Here is a 19354-nt window from a genome sequence, read left to right as displayed (position 1 = left end):
GCTCCTCCTTTTACTCATCTTCCGTTCTTTGTCTCTATCCTCATCTTACCTGTTTGTTAAAACCTTTTTTTCTTCTCTTCCCGGTGGTAAGTCTTTTTGAATTCAAATCCCACCCCTCCTTATTCTTTTTCCTTCTTAGGCCCATAGGGAGGAGGAGTGCAACAGGTGTGCTTGCACCCCCCCCCCCCCACCACACCTTCCTACCCACAGGCTTGGCACACTACTGAAAGATCATGATGACCAGTAGACCTAGTGAATAATATGAATTTACAACTTTCTTTTTCATTTTTCTTTTTAAATACACATGACATTGATATTGCCATTCTCAGAAATTGTAAAAGAAAGACAAATTATTACAAAATTATAGTTAATGCAGTCTCAGATAACCCAATTTCTTCCTTAGATACTTGGGCCCATTGCCTCGTTGGATTGCACCCCTGGTAAAAAAAACCTGGCTATGGGCCTGCTTCATTCTTTTAACCCTCTGTTTCACTCTTCTTGATTTATGTTTGAAAAAGTAATGATTTTGTTATTATTATTATTATTATGAAATTATGATTATTATGTTAAAACTTGTTTTATGTAATCTACTCTATTTCAGCTCTTAAAGCCTTCCAAATAGACACTTGTCACCAACGAACAACTGAGGATGGGTTAGAACTATTTAGTGCATCCTGTAGAGATGACACTTTAAAGCAGTTTCTGCCATCATTGTTTAAAGCATTTCAGGACCATAACATTGGATGTGCCCCTCTTGTGTTATGCTGCTGTCTTCTTACATTTTTATGGTTGATAGATGAACAGGGTTAGTATATAATATGATCCTTAATTTTCATTACCTTAAGTTGAGTTAAGTTAGGCTTGATTTCCATGAGTGATATATTCTCACGGCTTTTGTTTTGTCCAGAAATGTTGTAAGGAGAAATTTTATTCAGGTTACTCATTTCTTTTGAAGAATTAAAATTCCACTTTCAATAATGTAAAAATGGTACATATGTGTGTAAATTTGTTGTATAATCTTCACAAAGCCGATCTGGATTAAAGTGCAAAACTTGTGTACAATACAAAACATTACTTGACAGCTTGATACAACTTTGCAACTGTTTAATTTTTATTAAAATTAAGATCAGATAAGTGATGAAGTATGTCGCAACATTTTTAGTGAACCAAGTAAAGGCTGTGGAACTTCTTCTCTTGATGCAAAGTCACTTGAAGCATTTGGCAGACAGTACAACATGTAACTCCACTGAAGAGGTGAGAAAGGTGTGGGCAGTGAATGTACTCACCCTGTAGATTTTCTGTGCGATAGGGAGGGTAGAGTTTTGAGGGTATTCAGTCAATAAATCTGATGAGTCCTTTCTGGTGATCTTCTAATGGGGTAAATTAAGCGAAATCAGTATAAAAGTAACCACTGACTTCTTGAGACAATCATGCATTGTCGGGTTTTGCATTAAATGTACCTAGGTGGTTTAAGAACCTTAATTGACGAAAGTGTTGGGGGTGTTATTCTAAACCTAAATCTAAATCTATATATGGTTTTGTCGGCAACATCCACGAGGGACATCACGCCGACTCTAAAACACTAAAAATATACTAAATATATTCTGTGGACAAATCCTAGAAGAAGTGGAATCTCACCCTTATCTGGGGGTAGTCCTCGATAACAAAATGAGGTGGTCACCACACATTGAAACAATCACATCTAGGGCAAATAAGGTCTTGGGACTTATCAAGCGAAACCTGTGGAATTGTCCAAAGTCAGTGAAAGAAACCGTGTATATGACACTTGTGAGGTCAAAACTCCAGTATGCCTGTAGCGCATGGGACCCACATTACCAGAAAGATAAAGCCGCTCTAGAAAGGGTACAGCGGAAAGCAGCCCGCTTTGTCACTGGAAATTACGATCGAACAACGAGCGTGACGGAAATGCTGCAAGACCTACAGTGGGACACACTTGAAACAATGAGAAGACACGCAAGGCTCTCCACTACATACAAGATGTGCCACGGCCTCCTAGATGGGGATTGGGGGGATTATTTGATAACAAGCAAAGAAAGGAGAACCCGGGGAAGCCATGATTTTAAATTTATTGTACCGAAAGGACATAAAGATATTTTTAGATTTTCTTTTTTTCCCAGGACAATAACTGAATGGAACGAACTTCCAGAAGAAACTGTTTCCAGCCAATCCCTCTGTATTTTTAAAAGCAAACTAATTTAGTTTTATTTTTTATCAGTAGTTTTTAATAGTTTTTAATAGTTTTGTATATTTTAGTATAGTTTTATTTATTATTATCTTAGAGTTGGCGTGATGTCCCAAACGATTTTGCCGACATAACGATATTTAGATTTAGATTTAGATATACAGAATGATAATACAGTCGAAGCTCTCCTTGTGACCGCTCTAGTAAGCAAGCAGCCCTAGTTACGACCACCCTTGTGAAACCCCGTTTGATCTGTGACATAGACTTGTAAGCGACTGATCCTGTAAGCGACCACGACTACTTCAATTTTGGATTACCCAACTGGGCTTTTCCTTTGTTTTCAAGCTCTCATAAGTAACCACTTAGAGTCTACGGTATTCATATAAATCAACATTTTAATGAAACTGGACACTGCGCAAATGGTCTAAAAAAATTGGACGTAAAGTTTAGCCGTGTCTATATCAGATATAGAGACAGTTATTAAACGTTAAGTTCTTTTGGGTTTTTATGAATTATGAATTATTTTTTGAAGCTCTCGTAAGCGACAACCCTCAATTGTTTTACCGCGAACCCTAACTAACCTTGACTCACTCGAGGAAACAAACACGAACTTAAAAGATAAGACAGATCTTAGAAATAACCTTCAAAATACTCCACAACAAAATTCACCCCATTGCAATGCTTGTTTCGTTTAAGGCATCCGAAGGGAGCTGTCCTGTTTACCTGTTTAGTCTAGAGTGTGTTCCATGCATCGATAACTCCATTGTAACTTCTTCAACTGGAGATTTAACAGGCAAGGCAGTATATATATCATAGTAGCCTGCGGAATAGGCGTTATTTTGTCGCGTTTCTAGGCAAGCCAGGACAAGCGCGAGGCGGTCGTGGAGCGACAGAAACGCACCACGAAAGGGAGGCGATTATATTATTTCACTTTCCGTGTCTAGCGCTCCATGCCCGCCAACATCCTGCTCACACTTGCCCTTGCTCGGCTGAAAAGCGAGAAAAAATAACGCCTGTTCTGCCGGCTAATATCATAGTTATTTTTAAGGGCACGAAACGTCTTTAAAGTTTAAAAGTAATCTATTATTCATTCAAAATATTTTTCCCATTCTGGTTGGCTAAAAGCACACGCATAATTCCCCATATAACCAGTTACTGATTACCAAAATAATTTGGAAGAATTTTGTGTTTAACGAGGAAATGACGTCAAAAATGCAGCGTTCTTGTAGGTTAATGCACCGTTAACCGAGAAGCCCCGGGGACGAGGTTGAGTTGTTTCGGTTGTAAAAACAAGAAATGGCGGACATTTCGCTCGTTTCAAGAGTAAGAACTAGGCGAAATTATAGCTAAAAACATGGCCAGAACAGAAAGAACTCAACTCGAAGGGCGACATCTGCTATTTGGAGAATATTTGCGGAGCTGAACAACCCTAAACGTACACTATCGAAGGTGAACTTAACATTGATGGAGGTAAGCATGTTTTAGCTTTGTTTTTTTTTGAATGAATAATAAAACAATTATTGAATTCGGCTTTCGTATCATATGAAGAATTATGGAGATCTCGGAGGGTGTTATCCGCCTCGGCCTACGGCCTCGACGGATAACACCCTCCTCGATCTCCACAATTCTTCATATGATACTCAGCCTCATTCATTAATTGTAAATATTTTGATATGGAAAAAGCTAAATGAGGCCACCAACGGGAATTACACTGCAATGCAATAATAAAACAATTATTGAATTCGGCTTTCGTATCATATGAAGAATTATTGACACCGTGATTGTATTTTTTTGTGACTTATATGATTCGTAATGTTATATAGTGCTTAATACATGCAAAGGTTGTTTTCTAGTCAATAATGAAGGCTGACAGTTTTAGACGAAAATAGGCGCTTTTTACCTTTTATGCGTCCACCTTGTTTAGTTTCATGTTATAGTCATTTGGTTTACTCATGTTTTCTTTCTTATGACCTTCATTACAGAGTAATGCTTTAAGCTTGAAATTGTCTTTTATCCAGCTTACTTTCAGTCTGTGTCCTTGTGAACAAACTACAAATAGTCTTGATTGCATTGTTCCAAATTCATCGTTAGGCGTAGAGGTGGAACCATGGTGGTTATTTCTTTGAAACACTTTGGTGAGCTACTTAACAAACCTTCCGCCGAGGTACAAGTATTTATTGCACCCTTACCAAAAAATGTGCCTGCCTTGAAGTATTAAAGAATCCTGCAACAAGTTTTGTAAAAAAGACAATTGTGACGAAGACGTTATCTTCCCTTGGCTCCTCCCTCTCTCAAGTATGCGGAGAATATTTCTCGAGTTCGTTATTGTGACTTTTTTGGACCCGGCAGGGGCAGGGCAGTGGCCTCGGCGGGATGTAAAAGCTGAATTTGTTGTTTAAAAACAAGCTAAATTTTCCTCGATTGATGTTAAATCCCCTCTTCAATTGCCTAAGTCCTCGGCAAGTTTAGGTGATAAAGGGATGTTTACTACTGCAAATATTCTCCAAATAACAGATGTCGTCCTTGGAGTTGTATTCTTGCTGTTTTTGTTCTGTGTTTATACAGCAGTTGGGTTATTTCTTTTTTGGCGAAACGTGTAAAATGTTCCGCGATTTTGTGCTAGGGTTTCGCGGTGTGGTCCATTTTTCTTGCCATTAATGCTGTACTATTGACGTCATTTTCCACATATCAGAAACGTCTTTAACAGTTGGTGACTGCTAGCTGGTTATGAGGAATTATCCGTGGGATTTGAGTCAGTCAGAAACGGAGACATATTTTGAATGGATAATATTATCAGTTATTAATATTTTGAATTATATTTTACCAGATAAAGCGTACCTGTTGTCAGTGGTGACAAGTTTGTTGGCGTTTTCATATTTTGCTATTAAAGACAACGATAAAGTTCTGGAAACTCTTAATGATACTGCTGAAGATCAAGCTGTTGCTTTCAATGACCTGTACCTTAAAGGTTAGAATCTTTCGTAAGGTCATGGCTATTTTTGAAAGTTTAAAACGTTTTACAGTTCATTATTTCGCTTATCAAGCTGTCAAATTATTAAAGGGTCAGGGCAAAATTAGCTACCTCTGATGATGTGCGCCCGATATAAGTAATTACGTTTCTGTCTGATTGGGCTAATTAAAAGACTGCTCATGGTAGTCAGGGAGAAGTTTTACAGCCTGCCATTCGGGCAAGCTGTAGCTAGCATGTACTAGCCCACAAGTCATTTCAGCTAGCCCCAAAACCTTTTTTGATTAGCAGGATTGATTACAATCCTTCTGTAGTTTAAATTTTCCTAAAAAACAGCACTTGCCCACCGGGCAAGTTAAGAAGAAAAATCACTAGCCCGATAGCAAAATCCACTAGCCACGGTTATCGGACCCGACTTTCTTTGGACGCTGGTGGTAAATTACGCCATCATGCAATAAACCTATAGAAAATGTCGCATCTCATTGATATTTATTCTTTATTTGCAGGATATGTTTTATATTTGCGCAATGAAGTGGATAGGGCAGTGAAGTTTTTCCAGCGCTGTGCACTCATGTCACTGAATCAACAAAAAGCTGCTGCTCTCATTATGTTAGGCTGTTGCTGTGCAATTAAGGTATTAAATCTAATGAAACCTAAAGTTGATATGATTAATGCACATAACATTAAATACCACAAATAGTCCTTAATATTTCAATGTTATTTGGAGATATATAATCGTAAAAGACTTTAAAGTAGTAGAATCTATAGTTCATCATAACATAACTAGAAAATGCTTTGCGAAAAAGAGCAAGTCTTTATTTAAAAGCAGCGGACAGTTTGTTCCCAAGAGAAGTTTATTTTTGACAGGTAGATAGGTTCAGTATTCATCGCCTTGTCCTTCACGTAAACAATAAATCTAACCTTTAGTTATTTCGCGTCACATTTGTGTAAATGGCGGCAAAGAATTTTGACAGCGCGAAGCACTTGCGGAGTTATTTTGCTTACTAAAACTGTTGGAAAGATGGAGCAAAGTCAACATGGTGAAAGTGATGACCGCTCGTATAGTTTTTAAAACCGGCTTGACCAATTTCCGCGCGCTTTCGTGTTCTGATTAGATTCTGCTATATGCCCTATTGTTTTATTCTGACGCCGTATTTTCGTAAGATCCCCATTTTGTCTTTGGTGCTCGTTTCCATTATTCTTCTGACCTCCCGAGGCCTCTGCTCCTAAGGGGCTTAGGGTGGACCCCTCAGGCACCGAGGCCGGTTGCACCCTTAGTCCCAGAGGCCGGGGTGGCTATGTTAACCGAGCTGATTAAGTGAATGGTTCATTATGGAAAAATTAAGCCAAAGCCAAAAGAAATAAAGCCGCCAATCGTAAATCAACAATGCGTTGTTTACACTTTCTCATGTGATCTGTGCGATGCAGATATGTTGGGTATACAGGACCATATCTCTACTAACGCATCGGTTATAAACACCTTGCGGAAGCTCATAGCCAATTAAACAACCTCAAAGAGGGCCAGTTTCGCGTTCTTCGACAGTGCCAAATTAAATGTAAATGCCTAATTTATGAAATTTATGAAACTTTTTTTTAATATGAGAAATATTGTAGCGCAGTATTTTTTATCCAAATACTTTTATTATTATTATTATTATTATTATTATTATTATTATTTTTATTATTATTTTGCTGTGGACAACTCCTTGATGAACCCACATATTTTGTTTCTCCCCCTCCCCCCCCCCCGCCCCTCTACCCCCGAAGTAGCATCACAGTTTCTTTTCATTTTCTTTCTTTTCTTCAGAAACTAACCCGTAGCCCTAACAGACCTTTGAAGGGTCGTGCTTTGTTAGATAGGGCGATATACAGTTACGGCCAGCTCTCGTTAAAATTAGGTCAAATTCATTTTCAGGGAAAACCTCACACTGCAGTGGCTAAGTTCAGAGAAGCCATGCAACAAAATTTCCAGCAGTTGGAAGCTCTCTTCAATATCTGCCTTCAGTATCGAAAACTGGGGAATTTTGTAGCTGAAATACAGTGTTTAAAACTGCTGAAACAGGTAAGAAAGGAAAATGATGTTGGTCGATGGGGAATTTGATAACTGACTGTAATGTAATTAATTTTAATTTAACAGTCACGCCAGGTCAAGCGTAACCTCTAGATTCCATTAATGAATCGATAATTTGGCAAATGAACCCGTTAGTCGTTGCCGCTTCCTGCATGCATAAAATATGAGCAGTTAATTTTTCGCGGTAACTCTTCAGTATTCGGTCAGATTGAAAAATCTCTGAATGGATAAAATCGCTTTAAAAACAGAGCTAGCAGAAATTTCATAATTACCTAATTTTACGAGTGAATTCCCTGCTCATTACGCATGCGGGAATGCAGAGATGAATCTGAAATCTACAATTACTAACGGCTTCAACTTTCCAATAATAAATTCATTAATGGATTATTTTTTCGGGGGGGGGGGGTGGGGGGGAGTACCTTTCACCTGGCTTGACTGTAATGAGAGACCCAGCGAGTGTTGCAGTAGAAGTTGGTTCTTCTTGAAAGCCCAGCTCCGAAAGAAAGGGAAGCGCTCCTCATTCGTCATCTTGATTTCCAACAGTGGGAAGTCCTAGAAGGGTTTCCTCTTTTTCTCTTTCCTCTCAAGCCTATAAAAGCATTTTTTATTCCATGGTATGATGTGTAATGAAATAATTAGGCACTTATAATATTTCATTAGCCTGTTCCTATAGCCTCCATTTTCTTTTTAGAAATCCTCGAGCGCGCGTCTGAAAATAAAACCCGCGGGGGATTTATTTACCGCAAACACAAGTGGGTGGGGGTGCTTCTTGAAAAAAGGGTAAAACGTCTGTAGACAGGCTATCAGTTTATTTCGTATTTGTGTATCTGTTGATTTGTTTGTTCGTTTGTTTCATTTTATTGTTTAGGCCATTCAAAGTAACAAGGATGCAGACGCTTGTTACAATGTAGCTGTAATTGCCAGTGATACCAGTGGTGTTCTTGACAACAGCAAGTTAGGTAGGTAGCGTTGTTTACGACGATATGATCATCGCTTTTTTGTTTGATGTATCTTCTTAATAGCCTGGGACCAGGCTCCGCAGTAGGAGAAAAAGTCAAATAATAAATTTACAATAATAAAAAACTAAACAAACAAATTCGGCGAGCGGTCCCAGGCTACCTTGTTAGTGAAAATTTGACCAGAGCACTGCTACTACGAGTGATCATTTTTAATAACGTACAAAATTTGGTTGGTAAAATTCAGAAGAACCCCTTAGAGGTAGTTATAAATTATCAAGGATTAAGTATGGTTTAGACTGGAGAAGATTAGCTGATAGACTAGAATTGACGAACTTGAAAAATTCAGTTGAGGCTCTTTTAATGAATCCAGTGAGAACTTGTTTTTCAATTTCGCACCGGAGACCTTGTGTGTGAAAAGTATTAGAATCGCTGATGAAAAGACAGCATCAGATTTATTTTCTTGTCACTATTTTTTATCACGGTACAAGTAAGATGTGGTACAGTGTTTTTTTGTACACCATCTTACCAGCTTACGGCATTTCTCGTACCGCTTTTAAGCGCACCCGAGTATAAGCCTCCTACTCACCGCTATGAGCAGCTTATAGCTGGAATTTTACTGCGTCCTTATGTTAAGGTGGTTCGATACAGTTTTTCAGGGTTAATACCTCCCAAGTTTGAGCATAAACTACGTCGCCATAAACAAAGGTTTGGAAAAATTGCCACCACAGTTGTATTAGATAAAGATGAAAATGTGTTATGATCAGGGTTGCAACGGCGTCGAAGTTGTCATAGCAACGAAATGACGCTAGTACCTATTTTACTTGCGGCAGTATATCTCGGCACTGGGAACTGTTCTTCCAAAATCGTTCACGGGAGCTTTTTCCTCCAATAGCGGCCTCGATGATCGTGAAGTTTAAGCGAAATCTGTAAGAGCCTTATCGAGGTATTTTAGGATGAAGTTTTTGTGGCTAGAAACACAGTAAAAAATGGACAATATTGTTGTTTGGCCGTTATCTGTAAAAATGAAGAGCTTTTGACATCCAATTTCTCCGTAGAGTAGTTTCAGTCTTTTTGAAAACGTGTGTGAAAGATCATTTAGATAGCTCCAACCGATTGCTAAAAAGAAGGGTTTGATTAGTATGTATCGAAGCGCTTTTGTTAGCGATTTTGTAAACATTTTGGTCTTCTTTATCAAATTAGCGAATAATTTTTAAACCGCTCGATAGATTTTTTAAAAAAATTAAGATAATTGGGATTAACCTTCCTTTTATATGACCTTTTAGTTTCAAGATTATTGATACATTGTAAGGCAGTAAAATAACGGCTATAATTTGCTACTTTTTTATCGGAAGTCTCGTCATTACAAGAGAAAGCCTCTCTTTATTCAAGTCATTGTCTCCAAGTTTCATTTTCACGTGAGCAAGAGTAACTAACAATGCATTTGACATATGCAAAACTGCTAGCTATTGTTGTGCACGAAAATATGAAACTTGGAGACAATACCCTGAATAATGAGAGGCTCACACTTGTAAACACAAAATTTCAGCCAAAATATTAGCGAATTGTAGCCCTTATTTTACTGCCTTACAATATATCAATAATCTTGAAACTAAAAGGTCATATAAAAGGAAGGTTAATCTTAAGAATCTTAAATTTTAAAAAACTCTATCGAGCGGTTTAAAAACTATTTGCTAGTTTGTTAAAGTAGTCCAAAATATTCAAAAACCGCTAACAAGAGCGCCTGGATATATACTAATCAAATCTTTCTTTCTAGCAATCGGCTGGAGCTATCTCCATGATCTTTCACACCCCTTTTGTAAAAAGATTGAAACTACTATGAGGTGAGCATGCATGTCAAAAGCGCTTCTTTTTCTACAGTTAACAGCCGAGCATAGAGATTGACCATTTTTTACCGTATTTCTAACCTCAAAATCTTTATCCCAAAATATCTCGATAACGCTCTTACGGATTTCGCTTAAACTTCACGAACATCGCGGCCGCTATTGGAGGAAAAAGCTTCCGTGAATGATTTTGGAAGAACAGTTCCCAGTGCCGATATATACTGTTGTAAGTAAAATAGGTAATAGCGTCATTTCGTTGCTATGACAACTCCGATGTCATTGCAACCCTGATCACAACAAATTTTCATCTTTATCTAGTACAACTGTGGTGGCAATTTTTTCAAAACTTTGTTTATGGCGACGTAGTTTATGCTCAAACTTGGGAGGTATTGGCCCTTAAAAACTGTAGCAACTAACAAAAGGAACTTCCCCTACCGCATTCGGACCTACAAACCTAATTGCTCTATTGCCCCATTGATAGTCTTTTTTATGTCTTTTTTTCCTTTATTTCTCCCTGATTAGTTTCAGCACTTGTGCTAAGCTAGAATCTTGAGACGTTAATAAAGTTATTAATATTATATTCAGAATTAACCGTTCCTCCAAGATTCACCCTTGCAAGAGGGATGCCAAGTACTAGAGTTACAGCAGAACTCGTAACTTACATGTTGGCAAAGAGATCTGCAGAACTAGGCAGGTATGGTACTTTTTAAAGTGCCTTACACTGTATTATTTAGAACGTAAGCACTGAGTGAGCACGCTGTTTTACGTCTCATACTGGGAAGGGAATGTCATTTCCAGGGCCGTAGCAAGGAAAAAATAAGGACTGAGGCAATCTCCATGGTTGAATTCCCCGCCTAGCTATTTAGAGTCTTTATTCGGATGACTACGTTTAAACAAAACACTGGGATCAAACAAACAAAAAATACTGAGGCAAGTGCCTCGGTTTGCCTCATACGGCCCTGATTTCTACTTGAGTCATCTAAAGCACGGGATCGTGGGATCGGTCAGCCGTTTGCAGGCAAAGGAAGTATTTTCTTGTTTAGTTTTCTGAGTATAAGTCGGTGTGTGTCCCAAATTTTCAATTATTTTGAAAATGGAACAATGAAACGATAACTAACGAAGAGAAATTGACAGGTTTGTGAGCTAGGAATTGTGATGCTAATAAACAGGTTTTGATTCTAAAATTTGCCTTCCTGCCAGAAAAGTTACCGGGCCTTTCGAGAAACGGGCCCCAGTTGAACAGTGGTGTCACGTGAACAACTGAATTAACAATGGAGCAGTGGAATAAAAGTTGTTTTTGTTGGCGTTTTGACCGCTAGCCTTTCTCCAGCTCTCCCCAATCTCAAGCCAGCGATTGAAGGGACCGTAATGTAGCTATTTTTTCTTCTCAGTAAAAACAATTTCGTCTAAAGCTGTCGACGCATTTACGGTATTTTTGCAGTAGCTTTTTACATTTTGAGAGCAAAAGATTGACGAAAGGATGAAGGACTTAGTTTCCAAGGAAACTGTATTGTGTCCATGGAGGAGTAAAAACCAAAAACTTGATTTTATCAACTGAATTGAGAAATTTAATTTTTCACTGTAAAAAGATTCAGAAGGGGACATTTCGAGCTTGCCATTCGTTAGAGCGAATTAAGGGATTATGGGTTGTGTGTGTGTTCATGTTCCCATCAATACCGTAGCTCCACTATTCGTTATATAAACCGCACACAAAATAACCTGTAATTCCTTGATTCGCTCTGACAAACGGGTACCACTCTATGCGTCAGCTCTTCAATCTTTTTACGGTAGCATCAATTCAGTTGATAAAACCAAATTTTTTGCCCGACCAAAGCAGTTTTATTAATAAGAAAAGTGATGACAACACTTCTACAGCCAACTTAAATGTCCTTGTCTAGGTTTGATGAGGCAGCAAAGAGTTTTCTTGAGTTGCTGGCTGATGTTGTGGACGTGCGCAGTTCTGCTAGTTCGGTAGGTGTCTACTGTGATTTTCATTTGTTTGCACTAATCCCTTCAAAACCATCATTTCATCCATCACTTTCGACAGAAAATCTATCACGTAGCAGAGGACGTGATATCAAGGGGCGTTCGACTGACCTTATTCTGGAAAAGGAATTAACAGAATAATCCCGAATACCAGTTTGATTGTCCTGCTGTTTCAAAGATGAAATAAGTGAAATGTATATTCTAATCCTCCAGCTTCCTTGATTACAGGGCGTATAATAAAATGGAATAATGACGTCATTTTCCTAGCGTCGCGGACAGATTTAACGACAACGAAAAAACTGTCGGCCCCGTCGCTGATTAAAGGCTAGGATGGTGACGCGACCCGCTAAAAAGGTCACCACTAGAGTAGACAGCAGTTTCTCCCCGTCCATTTTTGCTTGAAATTTTCTTCTAAAAAAAAGAAACAAAGCCAATATTCTTGATAAACAACTTCGAAAGCTGACGACTTTTCTGAAAACAGGAAAAATGGCATGCACCCTAAATTGATTTACCAAGTCTTTGAAAGTCAACGAGAAAAATATGCCTATGTGGTATAAAACTTCGTTTCATAGCCTTTTCCAGGCGTTCAGATAGTGGAGCGCCGATGAAAAACAGAGCGTGGAAAAAAACGCGAATATCGCGCCGCTGCTTTGCGTGGTTGACTTGTTTTTACATTCCCGAGTTTTTCGGGGTCGAAAGCGTGCCTACCACGCAAATATCAGCGGCGCAAATGACTTTGTGAATCGTGAGATACACCGATTCTACCTACGGGTCCAGGTAGGCAAACGTGTTAACCATGCAGTTATAGAAAAGGCGACCATGATTTCCCAGATGTGATAATGGCATCACCGTTCTACCCGGTAGCCTACCCGTTTCTCCGGGGTAAGATGACATCTACGCGTACGGTTAATTTACCCGGCGTACCCGTACACCGAAACGGCGTATCTTAAGGTCTCTAATGCCAGACGTTCACGCTGGAAAGAATGTCTACTGGCAGACTAGTACTTATAAGACCCCGTCCACACAAAACGGTGGGTATTTTAGAAACAGTATATTTTTTTACACGAATACCTTATTATAGGAAATTAACGCTCCATGAAATTAACGCGAATCGTTAAAATTCGTGTTAATTTAAGTCGCGTTAATTTTGTTGAGCGTTAATTTCCGCGACGTTAATTAAGTGCAGCGTTAATTTCCTATATTTTAACCCCAATTTTGGAACCTGTCCAGACATTCTTGACACCTAAAAAACATTAACTACAAGCTTTCTTTCTTTCCATTTACCCTTTATTTTTCATCTTTCACAAAAGCCAAGGAGAAGGTTTACAATATTTCGAGTTCATGTTCATCGTTGTCGCTGTCAGAAGTGAGGTCAATATCTTCTCCTTTGATTTCGGCCAAGATAGACTTCGAATCGTCAACATAGTCTTTCTCGACAGAATATGAGAGTCGCGTTAATTTCCTCTATTTTGAAATTCTACCTCCTCTTTCGCGTTAATTTTCTTTATTCGAAAGTCGTTTTCCATTAAATTCGCGTTAATTTCCAATACCTTAATTTCATGGAGCGTTAATTTCCTATAATAAGGTAAGCCTTATGTCCACAATTCAAGACGCCATGCAGTGAATCCGCTCACTGAAATCGCATCTCTACTGTTCAGTCGAATAACGTTTGTTAACACAGAGTTAACTTAATAGTTAAAATCAGGGGCATGACCGTTTGTGACGCCCCATAGCTACTAAGGTCAAGCTTAACATCTACTATGACTTTTTAGCTATCGAAAAATTGAACTGTGTTCGGTCTTCGAGTCTGACTCAGCTGTAATCAGTTTCCGTCCTGCTTTTGTAGTCCCGTAGCATAAACCTGCCCAGCCCATCAGAGTTGTATCGCCAATGCGGGGCTACCCTACTCAAAGCTGAACGATACCAAGATACTGTGACTGTTTGTGATAAACTGCTGACTACTGCTGATTCAATTAAAGCTGATGGACAAGGTAGGATATACTCTGGTGAAACAAAAAGGACTTCTTGTGTTCTTGTCATTATTACCGTGATCGTCTTCATTAACATCGTCTAGCCTGCGAGCAAAAACTCCCCGGGGCGCTCTAGTGGCGTCACCAGAGTGCCCTGGAGAGCATGCTCGCAGGCTATCATCCTCCTCCTCCTCCTCCTCTTCTTCATAGTCCCCCTCCGTTTCCTTTATGAATGGCTATTGTGGGAACGTTGCAATATTGAAAAAAGTTTTTTTTATTAGATGACAACGCAACTTAAGTTATTTAACGTGGAAAATATGCTTGGCATTTGCGCTAATACTTGTTAGGTTTGCCACGAACTATCTCGATTAATGCTGAAATGCAGATTGATTTGATAATGAATGAGTATTGAGTTAATCGACTGATAGCTATTATACTAAACATTTTTTCCATCTCTAAAACCATGCGACTCGCTTTTCTTAAAATTAATCACGTGATTTTGCGCACTTTGTGGTATCAATTCTAAACTTGGATACTTTGTAACGCATGTCTTTTCAGCGTGGCCTATATGTTTGTAAAAAATTTGCGTGAGGGGAATAAAAAGTAAGATAATAACACAATTATTTGTGAAGCTTGGCGCTTCTGTTATATTATGTAGCTGCTAGTTAATTCTCAATATTAATTATTCTTCTCTCTGAGGTACTATCTCTAAAAACCACTAATAGCTGTCCTGGAAAAAAAACACATGACTAACAAAAATATCATTCTCCGTTCCTTCCGTAAAAATACACTTGATTCGGTTAGTGCAATTAGTGTAAAAAGAAGGTATCAAGTATAATTTTAGCATGTATCTTCCCCACAGTACTTTTCTTTGCGTATACTGAGGCTCAAGTATAAACCAAAGAAATATCCAAGCATATTAAAACTGTCAACTGAATGGAACAAACTGACGCTACTGTTGGTTTTTTTGTAAAAGTTGACAGAGGCAAGCAGTGTGCGAACTCCAGAAGTTCAAAGAAAAGACGACGATCAGTGGAGGAAGATGATTTGACAAACGTCACAGACGAGAAACTAGAGAAAACTGTTATCTGTGAAATGTTGATGTTAAAATCTGAGGCTTTGATTCACCTTCAGAAACCGCTTGAAGCACTACAGTCACTTAACAGGTAATTTGCAAAAAATAAATGCACCGGGGTGGTAAATTTAGTTTCCCACGTTGTCTCATACTGATCGATAAAGTTTGGTAGCAGTCTTAACATGATAACTACTTTACGTTAGGGTTTCGTGTGGGTCATGGAAATCTTGCAAAAAGTCATTGAATTTAATTGTGTATGAATTATGTATGATAGATTAAATTAATAAAATAAAGACGAGTAATTAAACAGTGCGATCGGCAGGCATATTTGTGTCTTTTGAATTAAATTATGTCATAAATACCTTAACACAAGGATAGCTATGAAGATTTTAGAACGTGACAGCTATACCTAAATTCATGGAAAAGTGAAAAAAGTCATTGAAAGTAATGGAATGTGAAGAGCTCTAAAGAGTACGAACGAGGTACGAGCGATGCGGTGGCAACGAGAAGTTGAATAAAATGGCGTCAGTAAGCGACAGCGGCATTGACAAACAAAACAAACACGCACAGGTCTTTGCCCAACCTTAAGGGAAAATGACCAAATGTAAGTCTTTTGCGAGGAACTAATGATGAGTTTTGTGCCTTTAATCATGGTAGGGTATTGAAAACACTGGAAGATGTGCAGTCATCAAGTTACTGTTCTTCACTTGATGGCGTAGAGGAAATTGGAGAGCAGCAACCAAAAAGGAGAAGAATAGACTCAGGTTCGTGTCTAACTCCCCAAAATTAGTAAGTGCAGTCTCACGATAGTTTTAGCATCAACAACTAAAACATGAAAATTGTTTTTTTTTAGTGAGGATGGGGAAAAAGAGGGAAGTTGAGCGGAACCCGATGTGTTGTTTATGACTGAAAAGTATTCAATGCTCATTGGTTATGGCTTTTTGCCAAATTGAAGTCCTTGACTTTTTGTTCAGGAAACCTTTTGTACATCAATAAGTTACCTGAATATCATTATTTTAGCGTAGTTCACGTTAATACTTGGGAGTTTTGGGCCATTTTCAAGTTCCAAGAACTCTCGCTTTCAAAACGGGGCTAAGTGCAAAACCTTTTTTGTGAAAATGAGTTTTAGTTACATGAAAATAAAAAGTAGTTTTCATGTCAATAGCTTCGCACTTTATAGCCTCGCTTTGTAATAGATGGTTTTCACTCACTTGGCCAGCATCTATGCAAATTTGTGAGAACAAAAAAATTGTTTGTATAAGAAAAGAGTCCAACCCCCACAGGATTTGTTTGGAACACCAACATAGTCGCCGTTTCATTGTTTTGGAACTTCAATATGGCCGCCGTGACGTCATGTGAAAACCCTCTATGGAGCCTTTTGGAAACTCGGAAATTGGCTATTCTCGTGAAGATGCGACTACCTGTCTGAACAATGGTGCAAAAATTACCTTGGTTTCCTCTTAGATATCAATTGATTTTCTATCTCTTCCTCTGTCTATAAATCACTAACGTGTTTTGATTTACGTTCTAAAAAGATGACACCATGACGATGACGCAAAGCCAGAGTTTTAAACCAAATAAGCTTTCAAAGATGAAGGTGAGTATGCTCAGTTCTCATTGCCACTTCCTATTGCCGAGTGTAAAGGTTTTGAAGATCAAATCCTGTTATATAATAAGTTAAAAATGCTTCTACATTCGATTTATCCCCAAACAGTACCATGCAGTGCCACCATATGATGCAAAGTTAACTAACTAGATTATAACAAGTCATGCACTCCGCAAATATTTGCCAAAACCCTTACATTTGGCTGACTACTATTTTTGTATCTGTTCAATTTACGTGCTTACTATCTAAAATGAAGAGGCAAGATTAAAAGCCATCTGGCTTCTCTTGTGCCGGACAGTCAACCACGTAGCTTACAGGCCAGTAGCTTCTCTGCTTTGTGGCGCATTCTGCCAGCCTCCATTTCACTTTTCTGATTGCCGTGATATTTGTTTGCAGGCTCGAGCGTATAACCTGACAGCTGAGATCTTAGAAGGTCTGGGTCAGACCCAAGATGCCTTGCAGCAGTTGCATCTCAGCTTAGAGTGTTTAGCAGGTGATACTGTGCTCGTCTCAGACTTTATAATTATAAATACTTATTTTTCTACTGTTTGGAGTTGATCATTTGCCCTGGGTAACGTCTTGTTTGTCGATTAGTGTACATAGACGATTGGTATAATGTAACTGCATGAAAAAACAGTCCTCGAAAGTCTGTGTTAATCTTCTTTTCCCCTCGGTATTGTTCTTTACCAGATGGGATCCCAAATATTAATTTCTAGGTTAAGTTCTACAGCGCTGGAAGTATTGTACCGGGAGATGTAGCGTTTGACAACATAGTTTTGCTTCCATCAGATAACCCTGAAACAGTTTACAAGCACACTCAGTTGCTATTAAAGCTAGGATCAGCGAAAGAAGCAATCACCAACTGGCTTGTGTTTAGAGGCATTCAGCGATATCATAAAGGAGACGTGGATTCAATGAGAAGACGTTTAAGGTAAAGAACTGTGTACCAGTGTCAGTAGGTACCTAGCCCTCAGTAGACGAGGTGGTGTCAGTGACACGTAGTTACGACTTTCTGAAAACCCACAAGAGAAAGTATTCCACAGCTTTAGTTAAAGGGGTTAAGCTCACGTTGAAGAAAATAAGGGAAGAGACCCCTCGACTGCCTTCATCTGACTCATAAGGAATTCATATGTCGGCAGGAATGACCAGGACGCGAAGGTGCTGATCACCTCTCGTCACCTCTTTGAATTTACTAAGGACCTTAAGCAAGGACGACGACGACGACGACGGTAAGTGAAAACGACGGTAAAAAAAAATGAATTTGCGTTCTTTCAAACTTAATCGCGTCTAATTGGACCCGCTCAATATGTCAAATGCAGGCGACTTTTCCTGGAGTTGAATTCTTGAGGATATTATTCAGGCTAAAAAAGATGAAGGGAAATTCGTCGTAGTATGTCCACGTCGTCCATAAAGCATCAAATTAGGAGGTTTCACGTCGTAGTCGGGCAGTAGACGTCAAAGAAATGTACTAAAAAGCGTGATGCACGTACAGAGCTGTTGTTTTGATCATTAAAACCTATTGTTTTTTTGAAGTCGTCGTTGTGGTCGTCGTCGTGGTTGCTTAAGCTCCCTAATATACAGTTAACACCGTATACCATCTCCCAGCTCATTTCGTGACCCGTCATCCCTATGGGGCCTAATAAAGAATAAAGCTGCTATAATCAGTCGAAGCCCTCATAACGAGTTTGTGTTTATATTACACGGACACTGTAGTAAAGACACAGCTCCATACGGCCGCCTAAAAAACAGTTAGAACTCATACATTAATTCTGTATTTCTGCATTCCGGGACGCGACCATTCTCATAAGCGGACACCGTGGAAACATTCCAGGAAAGCGATTTTTATTTTATTTTGCTTCTAATCTTCCCCATGAGTGAAGAACACTCGAGGACCCGCCCTAGGACTACAGTGTTTTGTTTGTTTGTTTTTGTTTATTTTTGGCATGGTTAGTAGACCTATAGAACAAACGGTCATTTATTCTGGTGGTACTTTTTCCCTATTTTTCTTTGATTCGTTTTCAATATTTATTTATTCATTCATTCACTTTTTACTTGTTTTTGTTTTACTATTGAAACTCCTACGGAATGCCTAACTTTTCTACAACCGTTCCAAACATTCCGCCTGTGTATTAACTTTTATCGCTGAGACCGCCCGCGCTTAGCCTCGGTTTTACTATGGTTCTTAAATGAACTGACCCTGCGTGGTTGTTCAAATACTGAATAGCGCTATCCACCGGAGAAGCATCAGGGAAACCAATTGCGTTACCCACTGAATAGAGATTTCTCCAATGGATAGTGCTATCCAACCAGGGTCTGAACTGAAATATCAATTGGTCTTTACTAAAGGTCCTCCATAGTGGAGCTACTGGACACAGAGGACATTACTCTGGAACAGGTGCAAGCTGTAGACGAGGTAGTCTTAGAACTGTGCAGTAAGACACCCGATATCCCCTTCTACTTCGTCACAAACTAACGTTTTTTTGTTTAAAAAAAATGAGGAATGTGTTTTCGAGAGAAGAAATATAAGCTAGTATTTTAATTAAATATTATGAATATTATGTGACAGAGACAAAGAACGGGAGAGTTGTTCGGTACAGAATTTATGGTTCCATATTTGTTTCTTTCTATAGGTTCTGTTGCTCTTTGTATATTAAAGGAAAACAGTGCTTTTTGCG

The 19354-nt window shown here is 38.8% G+C and overlaps 1 protein-coding gene across 1 annotated transcript in view; it reads left to right on the top strand.

Annotated features, from left to right (window-relative positions):
- The window catches only part of LOC140933073 (uncharacterized), a 27089-nt gene extending 7899 nt beyond the window's left edge, over positions 1 to 19190 (top strand). The window contains exons 5-20 of the mRNA XM_073382594.1: positions 602 to 805; positions 1163 to 1254; positions 2900 to 2996; positions 5031 to 5171; positions 5678 to 5805; positions 7087 to 7233; positions 8111 to 8201; positions 10628 to 10736; positions 11941 to 12013; positions 13875 to 14019; positions 14975 to 15164; positions 15731 to 15837; positions 16609 to 16670; positions 17076 to 17172; positions 17469 to 17610; positions 19026 to 19190. Of these exons, the coding sequence (XP_073238695.1) occupies positions 602 to 805; positions 1163 to 1254; positions 2900 to 2996; positions 5031 to 5171; positions 5678 to 5805; positions 7087 to 7233; positions 8111 to 8201; positions 10628 to 10736; positions 11941 to 12013; positions 13875 to 14019; positions 14975 to 15164; positions 15731 to 15837; positions 16609 to 16670; positions 17076 to 17172; positions 17469 to 17610; positions 19026 to 19152 (1952 nt within the window). The 3' untranslated portion in view covers positions 19153 to 19190. The remainder of the gene's footprint in view (positions 1 to 601; positions 806 to 1162; positions 1255 to 2899; positions 2997 to 5030; positions 5172 to 5677; positions 5806 to 7086; positions 7234 to 8110; positions 8202 to 10627; positions 10737 to 11940; positions 12014 to 13874; positions 14020 to 14974; positions 15165 to 15730; positions 15838 to 16608; positions 16671 to 17075; positions 17173 to 17468; positions 17611 to 19025) is intronic.
- The last annotated feature ends 164 nt before the right edge of the window (positions 19191 to 19354 follow it).

This window comes from Porites lutea, chromosome 1, assembly GCF_958299795.1.
Source record: "Porites lutea chromosome 1, jaPorLute2.1, whole genome shotgun sequence".
Classification (NCBI taxonomy): Eukaryota; Metazoa; Cnidaria; class Anthozoa; order Scleractinia; family Poritidae; genus Porites; species Porites lutea.
This window is presented reverse-complemented; position numbering and strand designations above follow the sequence as displayed.